Consider the following 21,014-nt stretch of genomic DNA (forward strand, 5'->3'; position numbering starts at 1 on the left):
AATTCTTTACATATTACAATATAAAACATGTCACTGGTATACCACACAACCCCACAGGAAAGCAGTTATAGGAAGAGCCAATCATATCTTAAAAGAGATGCTTATTAAACAAAAAGGAAGAGTAAAAACCTCCCAGGGACAGACTAAATAATGTGTTATTAACTCTCAATTTGCTTAATGTTGTTGAAAAAGGAACAACAGCAGCTGAGAGTCACTGAGTTATCAGAAAACTGAGAAACTGGGCCAACCAATATACTGTAAGGCTGTGTTGACATTAGAACAGAAACCTGAAATAGTTTTAAGATGGGGACATGGTTATGCTTATCTATCTACAAGGAATGAAAAAATATGGTTTCCAGGGGCTGGAGAGATGGCTCAGCAGTTAAGAGCACTGACTGCTCTCCCAGAATTCCTGAGTTCTGTTCCAAGCAACCACATGGTGGCTTACAACCATCTGTAATGGGGTCTGATGCCCTCTTCTGGTGTGTCTGAATACAGCCACAGTGTACACATATAAATAAAGTAAATAAATCTTTTTTTTAAAAAACATGGTTACCAACAAAACTTACAAAGATTGTATCTGACCAGAGACCTGATCACTCTTATGAGCTGAGACATGAATGTCTTCACAAGCAAATAGCCCAGGTGATTCATTTTATGCAGACTGTCTCAGTTCTGATTCTCCAAAATACATGTGCAAATCAATTTCAAAAAGGCTAGCCCAAATGACCGATCACACAGAAACTGCCAGACAATACATAAGTGAACAGGCAACACAGACTGGTCAGACAACACTGAGACTGGACAGACAAGGCTGAGACTAGATAATGAACAAACTGGACAATAAATACTATAGCTAACTTTTTTTTTAACTAACTGTCCCCCCCCCCACTTTGGTGCCCAAACAGGAATTCTTTGTCCCAACTCAGCAGGAAGTAATTATATAAGACGACTGCGGTCCTAATATCTTAAATTGGGGTGGATGGTTTTGGTCGTTTGATGAGGTGTTTTTGTTTTTGTTTTTGTTTTTGTTTTTTTGAGACAGGGTTTCTCTGTGTAGCCCTGGCTGTCCTGGAACTCACTCTGTAGACCAGGCTGGCCTCGAACTCAGAAATCCACCTGCCTCTGCCTCCCGAGTGCTGGGATTAAAGGCATGCGCCACCATGCCCGGCTGTTTGATGAGTTATAACTGTTATCATCTAGGATTTTAAGTTGTTTTGCTTAATTATTGTATATTGATAGAAACTTACGGTTGTTTTTGTTAGACTATTATTTGACTATATTGTATATAAGCTATTTGTTTAAGGTGTGATATAAAGTTCTAGTTTTATGATTCTTACCATTGTTTCTATTGTGTGTAACTGGATAGTGTTAGATAAAAGGACAGTTTTTTTAAACAGAAAGGGGGATATGAAGTGGAAATTTCTGGTTTCTTTGGAGACTCAGTTGCATCATGTGATGTTTTCCTGGAAACTGTCTTATAAGAGGATGTTTTGCTGAGAACAGACACTTTTTTTCCTGGAAGCTGCCTGGAAAAGGGACATGAGATGTTCTCCTAGAGCAGACGCTTGAGAGAACACGTGATGTTCAGAAAGTGTATAAATAACCCAAGAGACAGAGGGTGATACTGTGTGCTATCCAGTATGCCTTACCATTTTTTGCTGGTCATCACTGGTCTTTGCTGACTTTAGTCTTCGCTGACTATGCTGTATGGCATTGGCTTGCCTTGGCATTTGTTGCTGGTCATTGCTTGCCATGACCTCATAGAGAGAAGCACACTAAAGAACTCTTGGTAGTGTTCCAGTGGTTTCTGGGGCAACCTGCCATTGCTGATTTGTAAATAGTGTTGGCGAGTGGATCGAGCTCACTGCTGATTCAGGTGAACTGAACTGTGGATATCCTGACAACACAGATTGGCTTCACTCCAAAGAACTATTTCTAAACAGGTCCACATCCTCCTTTGCCTTATTAACCTTTCCTTTCTACTACCTCTGGTGGGTGGTGGGCTAGAAGGGAGGTTAAAGCAATTAAGAACCCTTATTAAAAGTAGGTTTTGATTTAACAAGCAGTTAGGTCCAAGTGAGGATGCTTCAATCCCACTTAAAAGGGAGAACAAAATAATCATGAGAGGCTGAGAGAGGGAGGGAGGGGAGGGAGGGAGAGAGGGAGAGAGGGAGGGAGGGAGAGAGGGAGAGAGGAAGAGAGAGAGGGAGGATCTGAGTGGGAGAGGAGAGAGGGAGGGCAAATGGGGAACAGGATCAGGTGGGGGAAGGAAGGACAGGAGAGAAGCCCAGAAGTCCCAGAGAATGAATGGAAATATGCAGCCTTTGGGGGTGGGAGATGGAAGAACCCTGTAGAAAGTCCCAGAGACCCAGGAGATAAGAGACTTTCCAGACTCAAATGGAGGTGACCTTAGCCAAAGTGCCCAACAATGGGGAGAGGAAACTCGAAGAGTCCACCTCCAGTAGATAGACAGAGCTTCAAGTGGAGGGACAGGGTCATCAACCCACAGACAAAATTTCTGACTCAGAACTGTTCCTGTTCCTGAATTACAGGGGCAAAAATGGAGAAGAGACTAAAGGAAAAATGGTCCAGTGACCAGCCCTACTTGAGATCCGTCTCATGGGGTGGGGGGTGGGGGTCCCCAAGGCCCAACACTATTACTGATGCTATGGTGCGCTTACAGACAGGAACCTAGCATGGCTGTCCTCTGAGAGCCCTTACCATCAACTGACTGAGACAGATGCTGATACTTACACACAACCACTAGACTGAAGTCAGGGACACCTATGGTTGAATTGGGGGAAGGATAGAAGAAACTGAAGGGGAGGACAATCCCATAGGAAGACCAACAGTGTCAACTAATCGGGACCTCTGGGAGCTCCCAATTACTGAGCCACCAACCAGGAGCACCCACAGGCTGCTCTTGAGCCCTGGCACCCATACAGCAGAGGACTGCCTGGTCTGACCTCAGTGGGAGAAGATATGTCTAATCCTCATGAAACTTGAGGCCCTAGGAAAGGAGGGTGTCTGGTAGGGGAGGGGAAGAGGGGGAGCACCCTCTAGGAGGCATGAGGGGAGAAAGAATGGGATGAGAAACTGGGAGGGGAACTGAGAGAGAGTTGGGGCAATGTCTGGAATGTAAATAGATTAAAAAAAAAATTTTTTTTAAGTAGGTTTTGAAAAATCAAAACCTACAGTGCTGCCCCTGCATTTAGGATAGACCTTCACACTTCAGTTAACCTGGATGGAAGATCCACATGGACATGACCAAGCTTAGTAACTGCAGGACACTAAGAGCCGTTCAGTTAACAATCAGTTAACAAAAGGTCATTTGTCACATTGAGAAGGTGAATGTTTCAATTCATAATATTTGCTCTGTGTGCACATGTGGGGATCCTATTTAATAATGATTTTATATTTTGAGAGCGGTTTTAAGTTCACAATAAACTGAGAAAGAAAATACAGAATCCGATACTGCCGTAGACCCTCTGGGTCCCTATGTCTGTGTGGAACGGGTCTCTGGTTGCAGGAGGGCAAAGAGTTGTCAAATGACAGACAGACCAACATGCGAGATTGTGTAGAATCTGAATGTAATTTGTCAAATTGAGCATCAAACTTTTTATACAGAAGAAAATAGGGAAGTTAGGTGACACATCGGCAAGGTACAATGAGGTTACCGGATGCTTAATGACTCTTACACAGAACAGAGGAATGCAAACACAAAGACTGGCAGGAACTGGGCAATAAAACAACTGAGACAAAGTCAGCTCTATCTAAGGTCAGCTACAGTCTTAGAAGCCAGGTGTGAGGTCTTTACACTCCTAGGGAAGGGCTTTCACACCCAAGTCATGGTTCTAATTAGGGAGTTCCTCTCTAGCTAACCTTCTCATGAATAATGCATTACCCTAAAGCCACAGCCCAATCAACTTCCTAAACCATTGTAAATTCCTGTATATGGGAGCAACTTGGCTTTTATTCTAAGTGATAGTGTAATACCAGAGGCAATTCTGAATGTCACTGAATAGGCAACATTCTTACTGAATTCCAAGCCCATGGTCAGCTCAAGGACTTTCTAGGATGTTGGAACACTGGCAAAGGCTTAGCTATGTCAGAATTCAATTTTAAAAGGCACTTATAATAAGATAATACTAAAAGAGAGCACGTGGATCCATACACCAGACTAACATGGGAATAGGGTATGAGTATATGGGTTATGAGAACGCCAAAGCTCTAGGAGTTGAGTTTCCGTGAAACTCTGCCTCGTGAGTGCTTCCAGGCTTCTCAGCCTGTCAAGCAGACTTCACCAGAGTGTGCGTGGCACAATACAGATCCTTCTTCCATACTGGTACAGCCCAACCCTCTATCCACATCCCCTATAAAGAAGAGTATTAGTTACAACATGAGTCCATGATGATGCATCGCGTCATAGTCGATCAGCCTGCCAGTGACACTCAGGTCACGAGTCTGGTGATTGCAGTCTACCACTGTACACATAATCCATTTCTACTCGGTTGCCAGCCCTCTCTGCTCAGCTTGCTCGTCCAGTCTCTCTCACCCTTCACCTCTGCATCTGAGATGTTTGCTCTCTGAGATTCCGCCTTGTCCATCTGGAATCACACAGTGTAGTCTTTGAAGATTTGCTTCTTTCAATTAATAACATTCAGCCAAGGTTCTTCCTTGCCATTTCACAGTGTCTGATAGTGCTTTCCTTTTTCAGTGCTGGCTAATCTTCTATTACACAGATGTACACGCTGCCTTTTCTATTTATCTACTGAAGGACATTATTGTGGCTCCCAACATTGTGTACTTATAAAAAAAGGGGGGGGGCTATTATCAGCCCATGTGTTCAGGTTTTTCTCTGGACTTTCATTTGGAACTCATATATAGGTAAATACCAAAGTGTATGACTGCAGGATTGTAAGTGTATGGTGTGTTTTGCTTTCTAAGAAGCTTCTAAGTTGTCTTCAGAGTGACAGTACCATTTTTATTCCCTAATCAACTGATGAGAGTCCTTATTGCTTATAGTCTCATCCATTTTTACATTGTCAGTGTCTGAGTATTGGCCATTCTGATGAATATGTAGTATATTCATTCTTTATTTGTTTTTCAATATCCAAAGTTCTCTTTTTAGTAACAGTAAGATACAGAGTTAGTTTTTGTAGCCATAGCTGTCCCTTTGGCCTCTAGAATGCTCAAACTTTTGGCCCTTGGAGTGGACATTGGGTATGGTGTGAAGTTCCCAGAGCCTTGCCAAAATATACCTCTCAGCCCTTTGGAGGACAAACAGGACGACAGTGCCACAGCCCTTGGGAGACTCCAGGGCCAGCTGGTCAGAGGTGAGGCTCTTACCCACAGCCTCAAGACTGTGGCTTTGGGTGCAGCTGCTCACCCACAGTGCATACAGCTTCCATTTCGGGGCCTCCAGAATCTGCACATCATTTGTGGCCACCCCCACAACCACAGCTGTTCTCTTCTTTCAGCTAGGAAGCTTTGTCTTTCAGACATCTGGGACAGAGACAGGGCTGGCTGATTAGGAAAAGATTATCCTAAATAATCTTTTCACCGCAACTTGATGGAAGGTGGAATTGGTTCATCTGGCCCTGAACCTGTACAGCTTGGCCAGCAGCTGATGGTAGATGTCCTGAAACCAACTGTTGTGGTGAATCTCAACACCCATGATGATGCCTCCTGCCTGTCAGGTCCATACAATATAATATATATAATATATATATATATATATATAATTTTACATAAAATATGTGTATTTTATATATTTAGTGAGTTATCTGTGAAAGATCTTGCCCCATTTCATAATCAGCTGTGCATTCTCTTAGTATTTACTCATTTACTTTGTATATGTCTCATTGCATTCTTTATTGGATGTAATTTTAAGGAGTGTTTTCTTCTACCCCATGCTTGCCTCCTCCTTCAGAGTAGTATCTAAAAGTCGTTGCCACACTCGGAGTCATACTATTTTCTTCTGCATTTAAACTAAGTGATGAAACACAGGTCGCTAACTCACGTTATCTAAATAATAATTCCACCTAACACACTTAGGCTAAAAGTGAACACAACTGCACTATCATAGTTCCCATAGGCAGGCCAGAGGCCTCCACGGGACACCAGACTTTAGGGAAAGATGAAAGAGAGAAAACAGATTCACCAGCGCGGCAGAGGACTCGGGAAGGGTGTGCAGCAGCAGTTTCCCAGGCATGGGCAATTATTCTAAAGACTGGATCTGGACCGTGAGTAGGACTCCCAGCGGTCCCTGTAAGAACTGGAGACCTGAGGGGCGTGTAAAGGAGCATAAAGACACATTTCCGTCCCCTATGCAGTCCTCTGTAGGAGGATCAGGAAAGCAGAAAGGTACCAAAGAGCCTGGGGGCCAGGTTTCTCTGTCCCTCTTTCCAACATCATTCACGTTTCAGTTTACTTGTAAAATGGATAATAGCAAGAGTTGTGTATAGATTCAATAAGGTGAAATACTTTAAATGTGTGTGCGTATGTATGTATGTATGTATGTGTATGTATGTATGAAGTCTGGCATCCATTAAATAGATGATGTACTATAGGACTGTGGGTCCCTGTCCACTCTGCCACTGGGCATGGCTGCTTAGGGAGACGGGACTAGGGGAGTTTGACTAAGCTTACCCCGTAGGGCGGGTGCTGGACCATAGGGAAATGCCTAGGCACTGCTGGGGGGCGGGGGGAGGGAGGACAGGGAAACTCAGTCTGAGCTGTGGGAAGGCCAGAGCTGTCTTAGGGGACCTTGGGCATTAGAAGAGGCCAGGGCTGTGGGGTTCTCAGATCCTTGGACACCCAGGCGCCACTGGGAGTCATGGAAGAGCTGAGAACAAAGAGGCCCGAGGGCTGGGTCTAGCCTGGGGAGGGGAGGGCAGGGGAAGGGAGGGGAGGGGAGATCCAGCTGGTCCCACAGGGAGAGTCCTTGGCTTGAAGGTGACAGGATTGGTGGCAGTTGTGGCTGAGAGTGCAGAGAGGCCTTCTAGGGGAGACTAGACTTCAGCTCTCTAAGCAAAGACCTTCTCTGTGGCTCCCCACAGCCGATCTCGATGAAAAGAGGCAGTCAATGGTTCTGCGTCATTTATTGCTATGGTGGGAAGTGGATGCATAAAACCATACCCCCATCTCAGGGTGGGCCCGCGATTAAATACCTTTTGCAAGGAGGAATGTCTGGGAAAGAAATCTTACTGCTACACCCTCCGATCCTCTAGATATGTCATTAGCATGGAGAGCTCTGTCTTGAGCCTACGTGACCTGTGGTCACATCTCTTTTATGTGAGAAACATGGCATGTGTTCCGAGTCAGGAGTCTGACAGGGACTCACCTAAGCCTCAGGTGTGTGCCCACCGAGTCTCCGGGTCTCAACCTGCTCTACCTTACCAGACTTCCTGGCATGGTTTTACACCCCACAGTGTATGATTGATCTAAACATATACATACATAGAATATATATATTTTTTATCCAGAAGGTTACTTTGTGGTTTTGATCTAAATTCCCAGGTGTTTAGAAGTAGAATAAACGTTTGGAAAACACCTACTAGAAGAGATTAGCAAAATGGGTTTATAGTTAAAAGTCCAGGATATACATGACAGCAAACCAACCAATATTGTTAAGTCAGTCATTCAACCTCTGCCTGTTCTATTGCTGTGAAGAGACACCATGACCAAGGCAACTTATAAAATAAAGCATCTAATTGGGGACCTGCTTATGGTTTTACAGGGTGAGTCCGTGACCATCATGGCAGGGAGCATGGCAGCAGGCGTGGCGCTAGAGCAGTAACTGAGAGCTCACATCTCTTCCACAAGCAGGAGGCAGAGAGAGAGAAAGAGGATGGACCTGGTGTAGGCTTTTGAAAGTTCAAAGTCTATCCCAGTGTCACACCTCTTTCAACAAGGCCATGCCTCCCAATCCTTCCTAAATGGTCCAGCAACTGGAGATTAAATGTTCAGATGTATGAACCTACAGTGGTCATTCTTCTTCAAACCACCACAGCTTCTAATATACTATCTGGTTGAAAATAGAACCTAGACCCTCACAACAAGGCTTCCTACAGTATGAGTGTGGACCGTTTTATTCCTTCTAAGGATAGTAACAGGCAGGCTGTGTGCTGACGTGTGATAATGGGGGGCAGATGTCAGTTCCTAGTGATACCCCAACAATTTCAAATCTATGTAGAAAATCAAAATGAAACCAGTGGTTTTGTTGTTTGTTTATCAAATATGTGTGAAAGGATTTTCTTTGTAAAATTTATTTATTATTATATGTAAGTAGCTGTCTTTAGACACACCAGAAGAGAGCATCAGATCTCATTATGGATGGTTGTGAGCCACCATGTGGTTGCTGGGATTTGAACTCAGGACCTTCAAAAGAGCAGTCAGTGCTCTTAACCACTGAGCCATCTCTCCAGCCCCTTTTTTATTCTAATGTGGAAATCCCAACACAATACGTAAATTGATTTATTTCCCTTTTACTTTCCGCCAAGCAATAGCCTTTGGATTATTTTCTCAATGAGACGATGTCATAAAACTGATGCTTCTGTTAATAGGATCTGTAAATTTTAAATTTCCTTTGATTCTCCTCAAACATGGGGAAGTTCCTGAACTTTTGGGCCTAAGTGGAAATAGAACTTTAACTGAGTTAACTGAGATTGGACTGATCTCCTTTTTAAGTAAATAAAATACCCCTTCGAATAGTGAGACAACATAGAAAACCACAGCTCCTGTTGATGCCAGCTATCTCCCTATCCCCCGGACCCAGCTCTTCCTCCAGCACCCTTGACTTACCCTGTAGAGGAATTCGTCTGAAGTCGAATCTATATTCTCTCTTCTGTCCTGCAAGGTGGCTGCACCGGCTCCAATAGCTCCCAAGACCTTATCTTGAAGATATTTATCTGAAATAGACAAAAGAAAAGCATGATTTTAGATTCTAACTACAAAGATGTGATTTTCATATCAAATGATATTTACTCCTAAATATATTCAAATGCCAAAAAATGGAATAATTAAAATTAATTTCTGTCCTCTAAGACAGAGGAAAGAAATAACAATGGGCTCCAGGCACATGAGCTCACCAGCCATCCCTTTCTGATCGTAACCTGCTCCTTCCACAGTACTGACCCTGCCAACCCCTACAAAGAAGGTCTGTCTGCTAGCCAGTGCCTTGTTCCTCTCTGCTTCTCTCCTTGTGCCTGGGGGCTCCCACTCGGGCTCCTCTGTGGCATGGTGTATACCTGTGCATTGCACAAGCCAGCACCTTACTTTAATCCTGGCCCCACACCAGCCTATGTCTCTTGACATTGTGCCAGTGGCTTAACTTCTAGATGTATCCGTTGCTTCAGAAAGAAGTGGGGGTTACAATGTCCAGTTGCTGGGCCCCGGTATCCAAGTGGAAAAATTATTCATTACTGGGCGACTTGGAGGGATGAGCACATGTGTAATCAGTATGCACAGTATACAATCACAAGATTCTAAAAGAAGAAATACAGTGGTTTATTTATTTATTTATTTATTTATTTGTTTGTTTGTTTGTTTGTTTAAAGTGATTAGTGACCCTTCAGTGCTGGTGACGCTGGTGACATGCAGAAGCTTTGGGGTCCCGTGTCTAAAAGCAACCTTGTGAAATTAAATCAGAAACCTTGAACCCCAAGAGATGACAGTAAATAAATAAATAAATAAATAAACCTGGACACCTCCAAAGAAGTGTGTAGCTGCTTTGCCCGTGGCAGTGTGGAGGGTAGTCAGCTCCCTTTGTGCCTCCAGAACAGGGACTGAGAACTGGCCTCAGTTTAGATCCTCAGGGCCACCAGGAGGTATAACAAGCCACGGGGAGAGGCATGAGAAAATCATCTGCGAGGGTGGAGTGAGCATGGTGAACAGCTTAGCATAGAATACATATAGAACACCAATGTGTAGAATACACTGAACTGTTAGAGAGTGTGTATTCTCTCCAGATATGGTTTCTAGAGTGTTGATACATTTTATCTCACAGGAGAGGCTTTGAAACCTGCAGAGCAGAGAATCTGGGGGGTTCCGTAGGCTCCTTGACATGCAAATACAAGGGAATTAGAAATATCCCCCAAAATATATTAACCTATTATGTATGGAAAAATAAAAATTATAAATTATATACAGATCAAAAATGAAATAGCAACAAGACTTCTAGAACACTTATAACTGAATGACAAAATTGTCACGTGTAAGCATTTGACATGTGGCAAATGGCGCTCCAGGAGAACTATCAGGAAAGCATTTAATGGTGAAGGCCAGCTAAGATTAGGCAACTTGATAAACATAATAAAAGGTGGAATAGCAAAATTTAGAGATTAAGAAGAATTAAACAACAAACAGTAGTGATACATAGAAAATATCTCAGAGAGTTTTTTTCTAAGTCAATACACTCAAAATAATACCCTTTAGGAAAAGTAAGACTGAAACTATAATGGAATTATAGTTCTAACTACAGCAGCTAAAATGTAAGGACAGTGCCAGCAGACAGCTGTTGTGAGGTGTGGAATGATGTGGCTCCCCGACCTCCCCGAGGGAGTGAGAGGAGCTTTAAATACTTGGGAAACCTGTATGTGTTCCTGAAAATGAATCACATAGATAAACTATGATCCAGAAAATTCATCTAAAAAAGAAATGAAAACTGAATCACAGAAGTGTTCTACAGCAGTGTGTACAGTGTGTGTGTGGGGGTGGGGGTGGGGGTGTTCATAGTTCATCGGAAAATAAACAACAGGTGGAATACCTGGGTAGCAGCATTGTTCTCACTGGTAATAAACAAATTACTGATAATGTGAGCAGCTTGAATCTTACAAGCGCCACTCTGACCGTCCACATCCACGCACTTTTCCCTCCACATCCGCTGCTGTGACAGAAACACCCAGGCAAAAGGCGACTTAGGGGTGGAAACTTTGTGTTAGCTCACAATCCCAGGTTAAGACCCTCGTTGTTGTAAGAAACAAGACCCTCACTCTGTGATAACTGATTCAAGAAGCCAGCAAAAGCCAGAAGTCGTGATTTGACCGTTCTGAAGAAGCGAGCACCAGCCTAGAGCAAAGGCAAGATTGGCTGGCAGGCCCATTTGATGTGACACAGTGGTGGCTGTACTTCCTGGGGGAAAGCTGCTCCATTTTTCCTGTAAATTGACACTCAAGAGAGTTATAATCACCCACTCATCCAGCCGAGCCCATTTCCCAGATTGCCCGTCATCCTGGGGCTCAGGCCTCCCTCCCCTTTTCTGTTATGAAGGCTCAGACTATCTAATGCGCTGACGATGAGGCCATAGCGTACCTCTCCACCACTGCACAGAAGCAGAAGCACCCAGGTCACCCTGGGGTAGGGGCAGCTCATAAACATTGGGAGTGCAGGTCCAACAGGGGCTTAAAGCATGTATGGTTGGCTTAAAGAAATCATATGTCTTGGACATATAAGGCCACCAACTGTGATTTACAACTAACACAGGCTCTTTAACTTTTTAAAATAAGCAGTTCTCCAGAAATATTAAGTATGAACACAATCGATATAAGATAGCCATATCCAAACTGTCAGAGCAAGTGTTTTAAATAAAGATGATTTAGGAAGCTTTGGATGATAACAGATAAAAAGTGATTAAAATGTAAACAGCAACTGCTTACGTTTCTGTCCCACCAATCAACTTCAGGAAAATTGATCTGAACCGATAGCACACAGACAAAACCTTGCTCTGACATACTTAGTTACTAGTCTTAAATGGCGTTTACACCATAGGAAGCCGTTTGGCTTTGATGTAAACTGTTAATGTGACAAGCAGTGGATTGCAGAGCTGACTATGATTGTCTATGAACTCTCATACAGGGCATAGGCTGTGTGACAGGACACTTTATTTTCCACCACCAGTATACAATAGTAAATAAACATGTGCACAGAAACCAGAAATAAAAATTACTTTTAATCTTATTACATCTAGTACTACCAAACAGTACCTGTACTGGCTAGTTTTGTGTCAACTTGACACAGCTGGAGTTATCACAGAGAGAGGAGTTTCAGTTGGGGAAGTGCCTTCATGAGATCCAACTGTAAGGTATTTTCTCAATTAGTGATCAAGGGGGAAAGGCCCCTTGTGGGTGGGACCATCTCTGGGCTGGTAGTCTTGGGTTCTATAAGAGAGCAGGCTGAGCAAGCCAGAGCAAGCAAGCCAGTAAAGAACATCCCTCCATGGCCTCTGCATCAGCTCCTGCTCCCTGACCTGCTTGAGTTCCAGTCCTGACTTCTTTCAGTGATGAACAGCAATGTGGAAGTGTAAGCTGAATAAACCCTTTCCTCCCTAAGTGCTTCTTGGTCATGGTGTTTGTGCAGGAATAGAAACCCTGACCAAGACAGTACCCATGCTGTTCACTTTAAGTGCATGAGGAAATGCAATCTGGTTAACAAGGTAAATGTATGAGAATGATTAAAATATGGCACCTTCCTGTAACAAATCATAATTTGGTGAGAAGGACGGGCCTGTGTAGCAAGATGGTTGCACGTAACGATGCTAACTCCGTGATCATACTGCGGGGAGGACTAAGGGGGAAACTGCCCACGAAAGTAAGATACCACTGCGTTCTACAACTATACACCGACCACTGGAAAGTAGTCACTTTAAATTTAGATGTATGGCATCTCTAGGAAGTGTCAGAGACCTAGGATGGGAGACACTCCAGGGAGTCTATGAATGTGACTCTCTAGCTGAGGCTCCTAGTAGTTGGGCACAGGGAGCCATCTCCTGTAGCCAGGCAGGACACCAACCTACCCACGAAACCTTTAACCCAAAATTTGCCCTGCCTACAAGAAGTGCAGGGACGCGGGATGGAGCAGACTGAGGGAATGGCCAACCGATGACTGGCCTAAGTTGAGACCCATCCCATGGGCAAGCACTAATTCCTGACACTATTAATGATACTCTGTTATGCTTGCAGACAGGAGCCTAGCATAACTGTCCTCTGAGAGGCTCCACCCAGCAGCAGAGATGCATAGAATCATAGCCAACATTATATGGAGCTTGAGGAGTTTTGTAGACGATCTGAGAGGAGGATTGGGGTCCCAGAGGGGATAGGAACTCTACAAGAAGACCAACAATCAACTAACCTGGACCCTTGGGGGGCCCCAGAGACTGAGCCATAATCCAAAGAGCATGCATGGGTTGGACCTAGGCCCCTGCACATTTGTAGCAGATGTGCAGCTCGGTCTTCATGTGGGTCCCAAACAACTGGAAGGGGAGCTGGCCCTGACTCTGTTGCCTGCCTGTGGACCCTGTTCCCCTTAACTAGGCTACCTTATCTGGCCTCAGTGGGAGAGGATGTGGCCAGTCCTGCAATGACTTGAATATGTGCCAGAATAGGTTGGTACAGACGCTGGGGGGAGGGGCTCCCATTCTCAGAGGAGAAGAGGAGGGGCAAGGGAGGAAGTTGGGAGGAGATGGGTGGGCTTTGATCAGTATGTAAAGTGAATTTTTTTTTAAAAGTAAAAAAAAATTTAGATTTATATCTTTCTCATATATTTTTGTCTGTTTTCATACTGAATTTTATAAATGTAAATATCTTTATTGTTTGTGTTTGTTTGTTTGTCTGTTTGCTTCAAAACAGGGTTTCTCTGTATGTAGTCTAGCTGCTCTGGAACTCACTCTGTAAAACCAAGCTGGCCTCAGACTTATAGAGATCTCTGCCTCCTGAATACTGGGATTAAAGGCATGAGCCACTAAGCAGCATAAATACCATTGTTTAATGAGCAAACTATCTAGAATGTGGAATGAAACTGATAACTCTCTCTGTATGAAACGTCTTAGTACAACATGCAAGCCTTTCGGTGTTCTCACTTCTGCCATTTGACCGTAACTAAGAAGGTCTAGAAGTCATTTCTTAAAAAGAAGAGGAGCGAGATTGACCAGAAAGATGGAGGGTTTCCCTAAACTGAAGACATGTAAAGTTTTGGTTTGAAAAGATGAAGATAAAAACCAAACAAAGAATGCATACAATCGACCAGTGAGCAATTAGAATAACCCAACGGCTTAAGTAGAGAAATGGCTGAACTGTGCTTCTCTGTGAAGCCTTGAATATTAGAACACAGAAACGTAAGACGCTGCCTGTGGCAGAATAACCGGATTTCCTTGTGGAAATGGATGAATCCATAGAGTGAAGAACAGATTTGTCCTGATTCTGTGCTCTAGAACATTAGCCATGACTAAAGGGAAGAAACCCTCCAGTCGTGAGAACACCAGACATTAGTTAGCTAGTACAAAGCTGCCATCGTTCAGGATAAATGTGGTGGTGAAGAAAGGCCTCCACGGTGTACAGAGGATACACAGTTTATCTGTATCCTCCTCACCAGAAATGACCTCTCCACGGCAAAATGAGATCATGTAAACAATCTAGGCTAGAAGGAAACTCTAGACTTTATTCTTTGCAGACAACCTCTCCTAGATGTCTTGTAAAAGGCAGTGTTACCAGTATTTGCTTCCTCAGCCCATGTGGTGGTTAATCTCCATTGTCAATTTGGCTGGAGGAGGGTGCTTAATAGGCACTTGTGAGAATGTCTGTGAGGTCATTTAACCGAAGAGGGAAGACCCACCCTGAATAAACCAGATTGGAGTCAGGATGCCCTAGGCAGAAGAAAAGATGGAAGAAGAGCATCTGTAATCGTTGCTCTCTGCTTCCTGACTGTGGGTACAAAGTCATTAGGGACCCCATGTCCCTGAAGCCATCCCTTCTCCCCTATGATGTACTGGCTGTATCCTCTCTAACTTCAAGTCAAAATAAGTACTTCTTCCTTTAAGATACTTTCAACGTATATTTTGTTACAACAATGAGGTTAGTAACTAACATGTATCACACAGGCAAACTCAACGTAACATCATTGACGAGGGCATATGGCAGTGAAATTTTGTGTTATGTAAGTAAAAGTATAAATATTCCCTTACCTGCAAATTAACAGTAGTAGTTCATGGAGGTTTGAGAATCCAAGAACAGGGTCTGTGAGAGAACTTTGTCAGTAGAGTGTTTGCTTGTATAAGCTCAAGGAGGTTAATTTGATGCCCCTACCCCACCCTCAAAGTCGTGTCAAAAAACTGAGCATGGTTGTGCTTGTTTGTCATCCCAGTGCTGGCTAGGTGGAGACGGTGGCTCTTCAGAGCTCATTGATCAGCTGTACAGACTTCTCGGAGAGCTCTAGGCTAGCGGCAGACCTCGTCTCAAAAGCCCGTTCCTGATGGATATAATTACAAAACACTGCGCCTAAGGTTAACAGAACTTTGCAGCAGAGGAGGCAGAATGATTGTAAGAGCCAGAGGATCAGGGATTTTGCTGAAAGATAGCTGTGCCAAAGTGGATGGAGAAATCTCACAAAGCACCAGCCCCACGCAAAGAACTGCAGCGCTTAAGGAATGCTAAAAGTTGGAGAAATAGTCTTCTCCGGGGATGAGCACAGTAAATGGTTATCCGATACCAAAGGACTAGCTCAGAATACACAAGTAACATTATACAGACCGAGAGGGTTATATTTATAATATATATGTATATACATAAACATACATGCATGTAACAATTAATGAACAAAGTATAAATTTGAAAGAAGGCAAGAAGGGGTATATGTGAGGTTTGTAGGAAGAAAGGGGGAGAGAAAAATGATGTAATCATATAATCTCAAAAATAAAAGAACAATAAATAACAAGCAAGAAGAGCAACACCTTAGGTTGGCCTGCATAGGCACTCATGCACACGTGCGCGCACACACACAGACTTACACACACACACACACACACACACACACACACACACACACGTACATGCATCCACATGTGTATATGTCCCTGAAACTAGACAGACTTACTGGGCCCCTCATTCCCAAAGAGCGCCAGTAAAGACTGCTGAGAGTCAGTCTCAGACAAGACAATCTGCAAAGATTCACAATCCTGCCAAGCAGGCTGGAAGAAGCACAAACCAGCTGAGCTGCCTTAAAGAGGCTCTGACCTACTGAGGCACCTGGAAAGGATGCCTGTTGAGCTGACCACAGGCTGTGCAGTGTACTAAAGGTTGCCCCACTTTGTGAGCTGTTACCCATTCTGGGGTGAGCTTTGGTGTTGCAGTGATTGAAGTCAGAACCCCCACAGAGAGGAAGTATCTCTTACTTTGCTTCTTTTGAGTGGTGTAGAATGGACCAACTACGCTAGGAAGCAGTGTGAGTGACACTAATATTGAACGAGAGAACATACAATGTGTAGAAAACCAATACAACGCAAACCTTAAGTACAGGTTTTCAATGAGCAAGAGAGCCCATTGACTGAAGTTAAAAGATTCCACCAACTCGATAAGGGAGCAGAAAACAGAAGGAATTCCTTCTGAAGGCTATTGCCAATTGCTGACTCATTTCTTAAGAGTTCCATCAACTTACAGAAGCTTTGCAATTTTATGGGGTCCCATTTGTCAATCTTTGATCTTAGTAAACCATTGCTGTACTGTTCAGGAATTTTTCCCCTGTGCCCATATCTTCGAGGCTCTTCCCCACTTTCTCCTCTATACGTTTCAGTGTCTCTGGTTTTATGTGGAGGTCCTTGATCCACTTAGACTTAAGCTTTGTACAAGGAGATAAAAGTGGATCAATTTGCATTCTTCTACATGCTGACCTCCAGCTGAGCCAGCACCATTTGTTGAAGATGCTCTCCTTTTTCCACTGGAAGGTTTTAGCTCCTTTGTCAAAGATCAAGTGGTGGATCATGGTGATTCCACTAGAGGTTCTTTTATTTTTGAGAACAGCTTTTGCTATCCTAGGGTTTTTTGTTATTCCAGATGAACTTGCAAATTGCCCTTTCTAACTCAATGAAGAATTGAGTTGGAATTTTGATAGGAATTGCATTGAATCTGTAGATTGCTTTTGGCAAGATAGCCATTTTTACTATATTGATCCTGCCAATCCATGAGCATGGAAATCTTTCTATCTTTTGAGATCTTCTTCTATTTCTTTCTTCAGAGACTTGAAGTTCTTATCATACAGATCTTTCACTTCCTTAGTTAGAGTCACACCCAGGTATTTTATATTATTTGTGACAATTGTGAAGAGTCTTGTTTCCCTAATTTCTTTCTCAGCCTGTTTATCCTTTGTGTAGGGAAAGGCCACTGAGTTGTTGGAGATAATTTTATATCCAGCTACTTCACTGAAGTTATCGGGTTTAGGAGTTCTCTGGTAGAATTTTTAGGATCACTTATGTATACGGTCATATCATCTGCAAATCGTGATATTTTGACTTCTTCCTTTCCAATTTGTATCCCCTTGACCTCCTTTTGTTATCTAATTGCTCTGGCTAGGACTTCAAGTATTATATTGGATAGGTAGAATGGGCAGCCAATTGCAAAGCTTCTGTAAGGCAAAGAATAAGACAAAAAGGCCATCAACATATTGGGAAAAGATCTTTACCAATCCTAAATCCTATTAGAGGACTAATATCCAATATATATAAAGAACTCAAAAAGTAGGACTCCAGAAAACCAAATAACCCTACTAAAATATGGGGTACAGAGCTAAACAAAGAATTCTCAATCGAGGAATATGGAATGGCTGAGAAGCACCTGAAAAAAATGTTCAGCATCCTTAATCATCAGGGAAATGCAAATCAAAACAATCCTGAGATTCCACCTCACACCAGTCAGAATGGCTAAGATCAAAAATTCAGGTGACAGCAGATGCTGGCGAGGATGTGGAGAAAGAGGAACACTTCTCCATTGTTGGTGGAATTGCAAGCTGGTACAACCACTCTGGAAATCAGTCTGGCAGTTCCTCAGAAAATTGAACATAGTACTAGCAGAAGATCCAGCAATACCTCTCCTGGGCATATACCCAGAAGATGTTCCAACTTGTAATAAGGACACATGCTCCACTGTGTTCATAGCAGCCTTATTTATAATAGCCAGAAGCTGGGAAGAACCCAGATGTCCCTCAACAGAGGAATGGATACAGAAAATGTGGTACATTTACACAATGGAGTACTACTCAGCTATTAAAAAGAATGAATTTATGAAATTCCTAGGCAAATGGATGGATCTGGAGGATATTATCCTGAGTAAGGTAACCCAATCACAAAAGAACTCACATGATATGTACTCACTGATAAGTAGATATTAGCCCAGAAACTTAGAATACTCAAGATACAATTTGAAAAACACATGAAACTCAAGAAGAAAGAAGACCAAAGTGTGGATACTTTGTTCCTCCTTAGAATGGGGAACAAAATACCCATGGAGGGAGTTACAGAGACAAAGTTTGGAGCTGAGACAGAAGGAAGGACCATCCAGAGACTGCCCCACTCAGAGATCCATCCCATAAACAGCCACCAAACCTACTATTGCATATGCCAGCAAGATTTTGCTGACAGGACCCTGACATAGCTCTCTCTTGTGAGGCTATGCCAGTGCCTGTCAAATACAGAAGTGGATGCTCACAGTCATCTATTGAATGGAACACAGGGCCCCCAGTGGAGGAGCTAGAGAAAGTACCCAAGGAGCTGAAGGGGTCTGCAACCCTATAGGAGGAACAACAATATGAACTAACCAGTACCCCCGGAGCTCGTGTCTCTAGCTGCATATGTAGCAGAGGATGGCCTAGTCGGCCATCATTGGGAAGAGAGGCCCTCAGTCTTGTGAAGACTCTATGCCCCAGTACAGGGCAATGCCAGGGCCAGGAAGTGGGAGTGGGTGGGTTGGTGAGCAGGGAGAGGGTATAGGGGATTTTTTTTTTTTTTGGTTTTTCTCTGTGTAGCCCTGGCTGCCCTGGAACTCACTCTGTAGACCAGGCTGGCCTCGAACTCAGAAATTCGCCTGCCTCTGCCTCCCAAGTGCTGGGATTAAAGGTGTGTGCCACCACACCCGCTGGGGATTTTCAGAGCGGAAACTAGGAAAGGAGATAGCATTTAAAATGTAAATTAAGAAAATATCTAATAAAAAATTATAGACATTGGATATCTATTCAGAAAACATACAAACTGCAAACTCATTCACATTAGCTCTCTATGCTTTATATTGCTGTTGGTCTGTTCTCAATAAATGCCCAGAGTTATAAAGAAAAAAATTTAAAAAAAGAGTTCCCTCACTATTCCCTCGTGAGTTGCTCAATTCCTACCCTAGAAAAGGAGCAGAAAACTGATATATCCTCTCAGACAGTTCCCTGAAGCAACCTGATGCATGATTAAAAATTCATTGTGCTTACTTGAACTCGAATCCCCAGAAATCAGAAAAGACTGGCCTGTTTTAAAGATTCTACAAGGTTGAATAACCCAGCTCCCTGGCTATGGGGTAAGAAGGTGCAGACCAGGACCAAGTTCCTTGGGCTATTTTTAGTCTTTCTGAAAGCATTGGCTGCTCACCCCATGCCTGACCTAACATCCTTGTGACTATCGAAACCATTCAGATGTATTTTTAGCAAACCACCATCTTGCACCCGCCCCCAGGCTCAGAGCATAACCAGAGAGCATTGAAAATGTGTGAGACGGCTTTCCCACTTGGCCGTAACCTGTGGCTGAGATTCTTCAACAGTGTTTCACAAATGCCTTGACTTAGGACAGAGTCTTTGTTCTGTACCTAATAAGATTTCATGTAAGCCATTTCTCTACTGCGATATGATTATTTGGGGTAACATGAATCTCTGCTCCTAGGCCATGGTCACTCTCATTTGGACTAAGAATAAGTCATGTTATTCTCTATAAGCAAGAGCTATGTTTTGGCATCGATATTTATATACTCGGGTCTTTATCTGAGCTTGCATCTGGGTGTGTTTAAAGCTCTGCAGATTGTTTTTCTTAGAACTAAGAAGCATCTGAATGTTTTGGTCTATGATGATCTTATGATTTTATTTCCCAGATCATATCTATTTAAATCAGCTGAAATAACACAATAGTATACGGCTACCGGTACAACTCAGTATGAATCTGCGTATATTTTCCTGTGAATGTATTTACGCATTTGATTTTGGAGCGCTGTTCCATGCAGACTTAATGAGGGATATTTCTTTTAAGAATTAGAAGAACTTGGGATTTTACATAGCTAAGTTCCAAATTTCTGAATGAACAATAAAAAAACTGTGTCTAGGCTTGCATTTTGCTTTAACATGGCCTTTTCCTCCGAGTGTGGCGTGACCAGTCCATCACTACCTTGAGTATACAAACAACCCTTGGCCCAGCAGCCATGAAAGAAGCAGAATCGTACGGGGAGGCCAGCTCCACAGTGGTACTGGCTTGTCAGCTCCTAACGGAAGGAGAGGAAGAAGAGGCTCGCAGATTGGGATTTCAGCCCATTAGCTCCTCCTGGCCCCAAAAACTACAAATGATCTTGGGAGACCCTGCAGGACAGGAACTGTACAGTTAAGTAACGTGGATTTATATGTTGCAGCTCTCCTACGGTTGCTTCAATAATGCAGCGGGGCTTTGCAGCGGCATGCAGCGGGGCTTTGCAGAGTGCCGCTGCTCCCTGTCCTCCGTTTTCCCGTCGGCATATCTTGCCGTGCACACTCCTGTTAGCTATCTAAATGAAATCATTGGTGGAGTGGTCACGTTGGCCTGTTATTAGCAGCCTCACTGGAGTGATTAGAAACTGCTCACATTTCCCTAGGAAGTGTTACACCGCAGATTTCGCAGATTTTTTTTTTGCAAAGGTTTTGAAACAATGTATTCAGAGAGGAAATATACAGAATTCTATGAGGAGAAGCTGTTTTGAATAGCTCTGGAGGCTCAAATCTTGGAGGTTTCACAGACGGTTGGCTTAGCCAATAAAAGGCAAAGCAAGAGAAGAGAAGAACAGCGAATTATTTTGTATAAAGTAAATCTGTTAGCAACAAATGCCCTCACCTTTTATTTATCTTGGAATCCCATCTTTTTCCCTCCTTTTTTATAAATCTCACTAGGATGATATCTAGCTTTAATTGTTTTTGTTTTGTTTTGTTTTTAACTTTTAGAACTTTTGAATACATTCCTCTATTGCTTTCTGGCTTCTGTT

The 21,014-nt window shown here is 43.2% G+C and overlaps 1 protein-coding gene and 1 pseudogene across 8 annotated transcripts in view; both read right to left on the reverse strand.

Moving 5' to 3' along the window:
- The window catches only part of Tmem232 (transmembrane protein 232), a 285,084-nt gene that overhangs the window by 252,324 nt on the left and 11,746 nt on the right, over positions 1–21,014 (reverse strand). For 6 of the 8 annotated variants that reach the window (XR_003952145.1, XM_006524493.3, XM_006524492.3 and 3 more), the window contains one exon: positions 8,809–8,915. Coding sequence is in view for 2 of the 8 variants with exons in the window: in XM_030249871.1 (XP_030105731.1) it covers positions 1,653–1,669 (17 nt within the window). In the remaining 6 variants the exon portion in view is untranslated. Of the gene's footprint in view, positions 1–1,652; positions 1,758–8,808; positions 8,916–21,014 lie in introns of those variants that run through there. The other 2 variants (XM_030249871.1, NM_001360185.1) reach the window with 2 other exon arrangements.
- Positions 5,156–5,680, reverse strand: Gm18138 (predicted gene, 18138; annotated as a pseudogene).

Source organism: Mus musculus, chromosome 17 (assembly GCF_000001635.26).
Source record: "Mus musculus strain C57BL/6J chromosome 17, GRCm38.p6 C57BL/6J".
In the NCBI taxonomy this organism is placed as follows: Eukaryota; Metazoa; Chordata; class Mammalia; order Rodentia; family Muridae; genus Mus; species Mus musculus.